This window comes from Centruroides sculpturatus, unplaced genomic scaffold (assembly GCF_000671375.1).
Source record: "Centruroides sculpturatus isolate CEXI.00-Female unplaced genomic scaffold, Cexi_2.0 scaffold742, whole genome shotgun sequence".
Lineage (NCBI taxonomy): Eukaryota > Metazoa > Arthropoda > Arachnida > Scorpiones > Buthidae > Centruroides > Centruroides sculpturatus.
The window spans coordinates 45,064-56,589 of record NW_019385044.1 but is presented as its reverse complement, the minus strand read 5'-3'; the positions used below and the strand labels follow the sequence as shown (position 1 = coordinate 56,589).

The window sequence follows — 11,526 nt, the reverse complement described above, 5'->3', positions numbered from 1 at the left end:
TCAAAACTGAAAATATATTTATTGAAAAGCAAAACTTAGAATATCAAGTTAAACAAGAAAACGATAATGCAATTTTCTAAGGAAAAACAATGATTAACGAATTGACTATAATTTAAAGGAAATTTATAAATAATTCTATGGCTATTATTAGATGATAGTTTATTACATAAAATATGTAGAGAGACCCAATCTATGTCCTAGGAAAGTCTTAATCCGTCACAGTCAGTTATAACTAAAGTATTTATCATCATTAATTTCAGATCAATTAATAGTTTAGGACTTCTTAGCAATTACGAAGCATATTTTAATAACATCTAAAAAAGAAATCAAACCTTATATCTGCGTCCTCAGTGTATTACTTATTTCCATCGCTTATTAAATTTGTACTTTAAATATGGCGTCTGAAGCAGACGACAAATATCAACTTATCGTCTGCCGATTTGGTTTTAGTGTAAGTGTTGCCAGATAATTTTTTAACATATATTTTCCCCCGTTAAAATATAAATACATTATATTTGTAAAAAATACTTTATTTTGAAAATTTAGAAGTTAAGTTTAATTACGTTAGCAAAAAATGAATTTTATTACAATATTTTTGACCTACGAGTTACCTTAGACGGCCGGATGGCCGAGCGGCCAAGGTGGCAGCTGCCGCTCTGGGAGACCTGGGATGGAAAAATTCCTGGGGATTTTTCGATCCTGGGTTCCCCAGGTGGTTCGTTCGAATGTCGTGTTCCGTCCTTTACCACCCGGCCGCCCCATTGTGAGCCTGGCCGAAGCCATAATGGGCTTGCTAAAAGAGGCCCTCCAAGTGCCCAAAGAGTGGCCGTATGGCCGAGCGGTCAAGGTGGCAGCCTACCGCTCTGGGGGACCCGGGTTCGATTCCGAACGGGTCGAAAAATCCCCAGGAATTTTTCGGGGGTGGTCCGTTCGGATATGTCGGGCCCCATCCCTCACCACCCGGCAACCCCATTGTGGGCCTGGCCGAACCCATAATGGGCTTGCTAAAAGAGGCCCTCTTAGTGCCCACAGAGCGGAGTTAAAAAAAAATAAAGGTACTAGTTACCGAGGAAACTCGCTACAAATACAGTATATTGAAAACAGAGAACTGTTTTGAATGTAAAATATTTCTAAAATTATTTTCATTTATAAGTACTTTTTGAAGAATCAGCAATGTTTTGATAATTATGAAATAAGCGTATTTCCATTTCGTATTTGGAGTCGAAATTAGAATCAGAACAAGTTTTCTCTTCAGATATGAATTATTTTACAGTAATGCCATCAGATTAATTTGGAAATAATTTAGTTTTATTTTCTCAAAATTATTTTGATTTCTAAAATTAAAAATTATCTTTTCGCGTAAACTAATACTAAACTGCTCGTAGAATATATGATTATTAAATTGATATATGAATTTGAATACTAGTATTAAATAAATAAAATCACTAAATTTTTTTGTGGTCTCGGGTTCGCGCCTCATCAACGGGCTGCGTGTTCTTCGGATTTTCTTCGTGTAACATCTAAATAGGGACCGGTTTCCCATAGAAAGTTCTTCGGGATGCATCGTCTATGTGTTGCGTTACTGTATCCTATTACACCAAACCATATTTTGTACTTAAAATTTATTGAAAGTTCGCTATAAATATATAAGAAACACACAAAATGAAGTCTATTTAAAATTTAATAATTGTAAAATTCGAGAATTATTACACAAATGTTGTATATATAAACTTACATAGTGCACTACAATATAAGTAAGAAGTCTAATATGTATATACCGGTATATATATATACACACACACACACTATAAATACTTATATATACATTTTGTATATATACTACACTGAATTAACAACCATTATTTTCGTTATGAAAGTTTCACTGGAAAAAGTGTGCAGCATATTTTTAAACAGGAATGTTTTTACAAAGAATATCATTCTGAAATTTAACATTGGTATAACATATAAAAGAATTTCGTTTATTTGACCTTTATTCAAAATTCGATAATGGTTGGTTGCTTTATTCCATTAACATGTTAGTATGTTTTTCCATTCTCAACCTTATAGACTTCTTATCCGCTTCGAAAAGCATAAGAACCCAAGTAACTGCTGAGAAAGTAGCAGCGTTTGTTGGAAATGCCCTTATAACAGTTGAATTCAGTCCTCTAAATAATACCTTATATCCTTCACTAATTATACTCTTTCTCATACAGTCACTCATTCCGCTATATAACCTTTGGCTTCCGATTCCGTCAGCTTGTAACCTTGATTTCAAGACGTCTACGGGATAGACTACAATCCACGAGAGAACACCAGCTAATCCACCTGCCATTACAAGTCCTATTGTATTTACATCTCCGTTAGAATCCGTAAAAAACTGAGTTAAAAATTCATAACCGGCAAAATAAACACCGAAGGCAGGAGCATCCCTCATAGCGGTCGCGCACAAACCTCTAAATATTCCTCTGGTTCCATCTAACCGATAGATCTTGAATAAACAGTCTAAAGGCGAATTGTAAAAAGGTTGGGGTCTTTTCCAATATGGAAAATAATATTTCGGTTTGCCTTGACCTTGTAATTGCATTTGTATTTTTGCTAATTCCATAGGGCTGCAAACAAGACTCTGTACAACACCTGTACTAACTCCTGCAACAAACTGACTGCAAAGTGAGTTAGGATTTGGTAGCGATCTGAGAATATTTCCGTAAACGCCAAAAACGATAGCATTTATAGCTGCTAATCCTGCCATTGGTGATGACATACCCTTATACAAGCCAGATATCTATAATTTTTAAATAAAATTATTTTATATTTTGCTGTATTTTTTATAAATAAAAATATGACCGAAAGGTATAACTCATAGGTGGAGAAACATTTTAATCAAAAGGCCACATCTAGTCGACTGCATAAATTATACTCGACATACACATATATGCCGTTTTTATAATAAATAAAACAAAACGATTAAAAACAACTTGAAAATATCAAAATAGTTATTTGTAAATTATTTATGTGATAAATGAAGAAAAACAGATGCCCAAAATCTTATTTCTATATTATTTTTAATTTTGTCATTCCGTACTAGAGGCTACAAAAGGCCGCATGTGGCCTGAAAATCGCAGATTCTCCACTTATGGTATCACCTATTTTTATTTAAATTAATTTTATTATTATTATTTTATAAGAACTTACCGATTCGTTCTTGACGATCGAGACAAAACAATGGAAAGTTCCATTATACATGGGTTTAAGTGTACATTGCGTTTGCAATCTCACCTAAAGAAAAAAAAAACAGTATCATATATTATTCCGAAAATGTATATAGTTATCAATGTTTATATAAAATCTTAGATAAATATTAGATCTGTTATGCTCCTATCAACTAATGTTAGGTTAAAGAATATAAAAAGAGTAATTTTGATTGGATCTCAAAATTTGATATATTTAAGAATAAACAAGTTTAGACGAAAACAACTATTCATATTAAGTCGAAGTCCTTTTGAATAAACAAATATATTTATCATATTTGAAGCATATAAAGGTTAAAACTTCAATAATATATAGCCTAATTGAACTATCTTATAATAATCTACACTAAAAACCATTTTAAAAAAGTCAAAAATTTTATTTTAGCCACTCATTCTTCTAAAATCGGTCAGATAAGTTTTTTTAATTGGAATTCCCAGTCACCTATATAACCACTAACGTATAGGCCTACACATCAAGTTAAATCGATATGAATTGCTGTTGCTATGTGGCATCTTACTTCAATTTTAATCGTTCTTGTTCGAATACAAATTAATTTTAAATACTAAAAAATATACTAATATAGCCTACCGTGTATTAATTTTTAATTAGACGTCTGTAGAGACTTTAAATAACTTCATAAACTAAATGATAATCAATGTTTAGATACGTGATTATACAAAATTATTATTATCTTGTTTATATAAGATGATAAATAATTTATCTGTGTTTATTTCTGATTTAACTGATTAAAAAATCACCATTTTGATCTTTTTATTCCACAAAACTGTTCGACTGTTAATGAATTTTTCATTTTTGTAAAGCGTTTTGAATGCCTCCATTCTTCATATCTTAATTTTAAATATTTATATTTTATAAATAAAGTTAAATATTTTCGATAAAACTAATAAATCATTAACATTTCTAAGGATTTAAAATAAATTTTAAAGGCTTCCATTGAGCCCCGAACATAAAATGTTTTCTATTTTAAATGCTCAGATCTAATCAAAGAACTATTTTAAAATATTTATTTACTTTATCAAATTTGATACGTTTTAAATAAAATATCTTTTCAATATACATTTTTGAATTAGAGATAACAAAGAAATATCTTTATTAGAATCTTCCTTTAATTTGCACAATCTGGTAAGGTTATAAAGGGCCAAGGTTATTTAAATTTTCTACCAATTTAACTGATGTAACATTTAATAAATAATTATATCATGTATCTTTCATCTACTTCACGCTTCTAAACTGACAAATGACCCATTCCGGAAACGTTCATTCTATAATCATGCTATAAACACGTGTACGTATTTTCTAGAACTCGCTCTTTCTCTTAACGTGGACATGTAAATATCATAAATATTAGTGCATAAAATAATTCTAAATATTTAAAATCTGTTAGCATAAATACATTTTAAGCACTGTCTCTAAGCAAGTGGAGCTGGAGATGTTTCTCCCTGGACCAGAAATTGTTCCTACTCTCATAAATTAATGCTATTTTTACTAACAAAAAGAAAACCTTTAACACTTTTTTTTTTAATATCCCATGTATTTTTGTTTAAAAAAAAATGCAAAAGGGGCACTATTCCCTGGGTCCCATATAAGAGCTCAACAACAGCTCTAAGTATTTAACATATAATTACCTTTATTGTATCAAAAGGATGACCTACTAAAACACCGGCACAACCTGAAATAATGCAAAAATACAGAATTATTATTTTAAAAAAGGCAAAAATCAATTTATAATACGAAAGAACTTTTAAATATGATTTATATATTCTTTTAATATAAACATTATTTTTTTTTAAAAAAATCTTAAATCATTCTGACTTTTTTAATTTTAATGTAGAATTTACTTCATAACAAGATATACTGTATTTTAAAACAGATAAACATATTTGTCATTATTATAGTTATAAATTAGGTTATCTAAGCACTATACTTGTATATTCTTACAAGTAGATATATGTATACACAAGTGTATTTAAAAAAAAAAAAAAAAATTTAAATATATTATTCTTTATGATATTGAAAAATATCCTCAACATATTTAACATGAATAACATAAATTCCTATATGGACAGGATGTCCCAGAAATCAGTCAACCGAGATATAGTAATGTCAGTTAAGTCGGTTAACTGACTTTTGGACCACCTGTATTTTACACAAAGTATGTATAATACATTCAATGCGCTTTCTCATAAATAATATAACATTTAAAGATTTTCCGATTAAATCTAATAGAATAATTAAGAAAAATAACGGGGCTTACCTCCTATACATCCAGCTACAAAATCGAGAGCCATGATCCTGAAAAAGTATTATTTTTCTCCGTTATAAGTATAATAGGAGTATAAAGAAGACGATTCGTATAAGATACAACGCGTATTAATTATATTTCAGGAGGATTAAGGTTGATAATACTGATCATGGCGACGGGATCGTCTTTAACATCAAATAACGTCTGGTCGCCTAGAAACCAATAAATTGCTTTCACTACACATGCGCACTTTTATTCTAGATTAACTTAATAATAAAAAAAACAAATTATATATCTTTCGATTTTATCAAATTACGTATCAATATTTCTTGCTGGAATTTTTAAAATTTATAATTTTTGATCTAATTAAATAATAAACGAAAAATATATAAGATGTTAAATAATTATTTTAATTTTAATAAATATATTTGTCGTCTGCGTTTTATGAACAGATATCGATTATTTGCGTTAATAATTATTTTTAATTAATATTAATTAAGGAAATTAAATTTATACTATTTAAAATTTTTCTTTTTAANTCACAATTAAAATTTTTGTATAGTATTTATAAATTAAAAGAAAATAATTTATTAAAAAAAAAAGCAGTTTAGTATGTGTTTGAATTTATCACTGACACGTGTTTATCGTGGAACTTGTATAACACGTGTTTTTTAAATAAGTGTTACGGCTCTATATATGAATTTACGTGAAGAAATAAGAATGCATTCGTGATAGAAATAAATTTTAATGGGAGATGAGATTATGCTAATCCATTACACAACTTATCATTGTTCTACTCTATCATCATACATCTCTTAAATCTAAATATTGATATACAAGCAATCTCCAGAGTCTGTTCCTTTATCAATATTGGATTTGAAAGATATATGATCCCATTCTATCAAAATAAATGAATTTTTATTAAATATTATAGTCAGGGTCATAGAGGTGAGATGAGTCATGAGTCACTTGCATATGTAAGGCCCAGCTCTCTTCAAAAATATAAAATATGTTTTATTCATAAAATAATTTGAATAAAACATAAAAATAAATACAGAAGCCCAAAATTTACATTGCTACATAAGAATTTAAGTTATGGAGGCATCTTTGTATGTGAGATCTGAGTCAAATGGACTTGCTTGTTCCCTTCTAGAGAGGAACAAGCAGGTCCATTTGTTACTTACAGCTCCAGAAATGGGGAGTTTATTATATAATTTTTACAAGAATTTTTTATTAAAAATTTAATGATGATAAAATACTTTTTTTTAGATTAAAATTAAAGATTTTTATTATCTAATTTTAATCTAAAAAGTCACCAAAAGTTTCAGATTAAAGCAATAATTAATTATGTTATTGATTCTTATTACTGTATACAGGTATGATAATTAATTCTGCATCATTTATCACACAACATATTTTATCTTATTATTTTATAACTAGAATAAAAAATATATTTTTTTTTATCTACAAAATAAAATTCATAGAAGCCAAATTAATCATAAACTTTCACAAAATTATGAATAATAATTTAATTTAATTTTAATAATTATAAATACATTATCCTATTTTCTATTAATATCTTGATTTTTAGAGAAGCTTTAATGAGTTATCTGTTAATATAAGAATTTAAAAAGCTTATTTAAGAAAATGTGTTTATACCTGAATGATTTAATTAAGGATCATTGAACTTTATGCAATTGCAGATCAAGGCCCTATCCATGATCTCATAAATTAACGGGTCAATGTTTTTTTTTTAAATTTTTTCGCCCTTGACACAATATGAAACTTATTTCCTATCGCGAGACAAAGAAAAAGTGAGCTAAATTCCTTAAATACTCCGTTCTTAATTTATATATGTTATATGAAGAATGGCAGTAAAGTTTCTATGCAGGCTAATTAGAAGTGTCTGTAAGCTCTCTCCATTCTTTGCACAAATCTTATCTAGATTTTATTTTTTATTTTGATTGGGAGATATTGAAGTAACCCTTGTTGCTGTTTTTAAATCTTTGATAACTGTTATAAGGCAGAGTTGAGAAATTTCTCATTCTCAATACCCCAAATCGAATTGCCTGCCACGTGTCATTAAGTCTAAACTTCCAGGAGAATACATTTTAAATTATTCACTGAATTTTCATTGAGTTATCAATAATTTTGCCCATTATTATGCCGAACTAGAATCTATAATAATTATAGAATAAAAATTACATGGTTTTCTACAACGTATTAAGGGGCCGTCCATATATTGTGTAATCAAAAACTGGTTATTTCTTATCTTTCTCCCTCTGTCATTAATTTTAGATTGCTTGATCAGACTTCTTCCAGAAGCTCAATAAATTCCACACTTCCTGTAGCAAACTGCACATATTGAAACCTATGCTTAAATAGTTTCTGTATATCATTTTTCTATGTAATAATAGTTTATTGTATTAATTAATAGTACCTGCAGGTCCTCTTTTTAAGGCTGAGTGAATAGCTGGGCATCATATGCATCATAAGGAATTAGTTAGTCCTACTGCACCTTCACTTTGTCGTCCTTGACAAAAACTCAACATTAAGAAGTCCCAAAAAAGATGCCAATTCTTTTATTTGTGTCATTTGGCTGTTCAAAAGACTTCATCACAGTCAGTTTTGTGCAGAGAAACTTTTGCATACTTCAAATATACTGGCTCGGTAGTCACATGTCATTTCCTTCGGCAGTGAGGAAAGAACGTGGCATCGGGTGCAAATGTGATGTGCACCTTTTAATTAATGTCAAATCCAAGATTTTGCAGTTCTTTTATTAAATCATCAAAAGTACGACAGCTATGAAAATAAAGATGAGAAGTAGTGATGACACCTTATTCATGCAACTGCCCTCTCCCATCTGTCATTAACCGTCGTTAGCATTTATTCCCTTCCTGGGGTTAATTCAGTATAGCAGACTTGTCTAACTTTTAGATCATGAACGTATCGATGAACCTCGAAAAGTCACTTAAATGTCACTTTCAATCCTCATAGATTTATGAAATACAGTACTAAATGGTTTTTATTTGAATCCAGAAAACTGTTAATTAAATGGTGCTCTTTAATTTTGTCATTGAAATTTTTACGTTACCATTGCTCATTAAAACGTTACATTATGACTAATCTTAAAGACGATTTTCAGTCAATAAGAAAGGTCCTATTGGATTCTTTATACCTGACCTCCTATGTAACTACATTAACAAAATTAATATATTTACAGTATTTCTGGAATGAAAAAATGCAAGGGACTTTTGACTCATCCTGACTATACAAAATTCCGAAAGTGATTTGATAACATTAGCCTAATAACTATTAATGTTCTATATTGTTCAGTCTACTCTATATCTACTGTTAATAACTTAAACAAATAATATATCTTTCCAGGAAAATTTATAAACATAAATATCTAAATATAGCATTTGGTACTAAACATACCAAAGTGTTAGCAAGTTCTAGGATATTTACAAACATCGGTTCCTTCTGATAAAATGACGGGTATACTAGACAGATGCAATCAGTACAGAAATAAATTTTGTAGTTTTATGTCTTTCAATGACTCGTATTTTTTCAAATTACTCTGTTGCATTCTAGATGATTTAGCTTGTTTTTGTATTCCTTCATCACTGTTTTAGCTACTGCCATTTCATCAAAATTTATAATATACAACTGTCTAGAACAGTGCTTAAACTATGGTCCGCGGACAAGCACCGGTCCGCACAGTTCATAGCTTAAAACAGTGATGGGCAAACTACGGCCCGCTGGCCAGATGCGGCCCCCTGAAATGTTCTATCCGGCCCGCGCAACATTATTCCTAATCTGACGAGTAAAAAAGAATACAGGCTGTGGTGGTTGATGCACCACTTAACTTGAGTGTTCGTTGATTATATAAAATAACCGAAGCTTTATATCTCACCATGAAAGTTTATTTACAATCATGTACAAAATTTTGTTATACACTTATTGGGTAAAAGCTCGATCGGTTACAAGCATGGTTCGGTACAGAACATCCACTCGTCGTGCGTAGCGTAGCCGAAAGAGAGAAAAAGAAATATGGCGGACGGCCTGCACATGTTTTTATAGCGCCACCTGGATTTTCAGATGCAGCGCTGGGTTACAATTATATAATATTGGCCCGCCTAAAGTTTTCTTCTTTTCCTTTGGCCCGCTCTTTAAAAAGTTTGCCCATCACTGGCTTAAAACATAATAATTTTATATATTACTTTAATAAAACTGTCTTTAAAAGTGTTTTAAAAACGTATAACTTTAATTTTACATAATCTATTATTTTAACCATGAAATATTCATAAGTTAGGTAGTCATTTCGTTGTCTTTCCTTGTAAGATAAATGAAACGATATCTTTCTAAACATGTTTTATACAGTGGAATCCGAAATTATAATCACGGGTAATGTTATCGATCGGCTATTGTTATAATCAGTTGATCCCAAAACACTAGAAAATTAGTTTAAAATAATACACCTATTATAATCAAATCTCGGCTATTGTTATAATTGCGCTTGGGGACAAACGATCATAATTCTTAGATAATTCGTACTAAATGGGCCTTTTCCTCAAAACTTTTAACCGAAGCATACCTTTTATATTTTACTTACTAAGCTGTAAGGCATGATAAGAATTCTTAGAAGATACGTGTAGTATAAATTTCTACTTAAAGCATACCTTTGGGAATAAATATTACTGTAGCGATTTCTCTAGTGTTTATGAGAAATGTAGCATATATAAATGTGTAATGTTGCATTGAGTGTACAGATTGTGATCAATTGTACACATTGATACCGTAATTGTTTGTAGTAAATTGAGTTCAATAATGAGAATTTTTAATCAGCCGGTTATTATTATCAAAAGGTTGCAAGTCTCAAAGCGATAATAATTGGATTCCACTGGTAAAACAGTTACAAATTTGTGGCAACGTGTGTCTATGAATGTATGAAATGTTTGTCTTTAATTAATACAGCTGGATAAAACCAATGTATAATGTGTTTCGTTTGAAACAAACAATGTCATTGGTTTGCTTTACCCGACAAATCGCCCATAACGATAATTAAAAGATTTTTCCGTGCAAAATTTGGAATTAATAGTTTTATGCAAATTACAAATGTTTTGTGTGTTTTAATTAATAAGCCGTATTATCCGAGGTCGGCTTATTGGCAGTGGCGTAGCGTAGTGGGAGCGGCAAAATTTCAAAATAAATAATAATAATATCTTGTAAACATTTGAACCATATCATTTCATATTTTTGTCGCACCTAGGATTCGGACATTGAAATGAGCACGGAATTTTTCATTACTTATTCTGTGACAAAACTGAATTGTAGTCTTTTAAGGAGGTGGCGAAATTTTCTTCCGCTCCGGGCGGCTGAAACCCACGCTACTCCACTGTTTATTGGACATGTTTGGTTTACATTATCAATAAAATAACAAATTGTATTTTTAATGTATATAATCTACAATATGAAATCTCTTGTTCTGTAGTTATACTCTTGTTCTAAAATTACTTTTAGCCGTTAACATGTCATTACGAGGAACTTGATTCAAGCTAAATCTTTATATAATAAGTGGTTAACCTCGTATTTCATCTCTTAGCACTTGGCCACTCTATTGTGGACATAACAGCATGAAAAAAGGCCCTTTTAATTTACAAGGTGAAAATTTTCAACAAAAACACCTTGTTTTATAATCGAAACTATTTGCGCAAGGAGTTTCAACTATAGTTTTATAATACAAATCTTAATAAGATATTTCTCATCGCTGTAATAAATTTCAAGAATTCATTAAATTTCTAAATTCATGAGTTTACACATCTCGACCATTCACAACGACTTTTGTCTCTGTGAGTGATCAAGCTACCTCTACCTATGGGCTATATGGCCATCTGTAATGTTTTCCAGTTACGATTGTGGCTTCTATATCTTAGCCTACGCTAACGTAAACCCGTGGATTATACATTAAGATTATTTATAAAAGACTAGATACGCGAACACCCAAGGAAACG

The 11,526-nt window shown here is 30.3% G+C and overlaps 1 protein-coding gene across 1 annotated transcript; it reads right to left on the bottom strand.

Annotated features, from left to right (window-relative positions):
• Positions 1-1,663: 1,663 nt before the first annotated feature.
• On the bottom strand, positions 1,664-5,724 carry LOC111633813 (mitochondrial basic amino acids transporter-like). The gene is made up of 4 exons (XM_023378451.1): positions 5,525-5,724; positions 4,896-4,939; positions 3,193-3,276; positions 1,664-2,782 (listed from the first exon to the last, which is right to left on the bottom strand). The coding sequence occupies exons 1-4, from the start codon at positions 5,556-5,558 to the stop codon at positions 2,021-2,023; spliced, it is 924 nt and encodes a 307-aa protein (XP_023234219.1). The 5' UTR covers positions 5,559-5,724; the 3' UTR covers positions 1,664-2,020.
• Between the last annotated feature and the right edge of the window lie 5,802 nt (positions 5,725-11,526).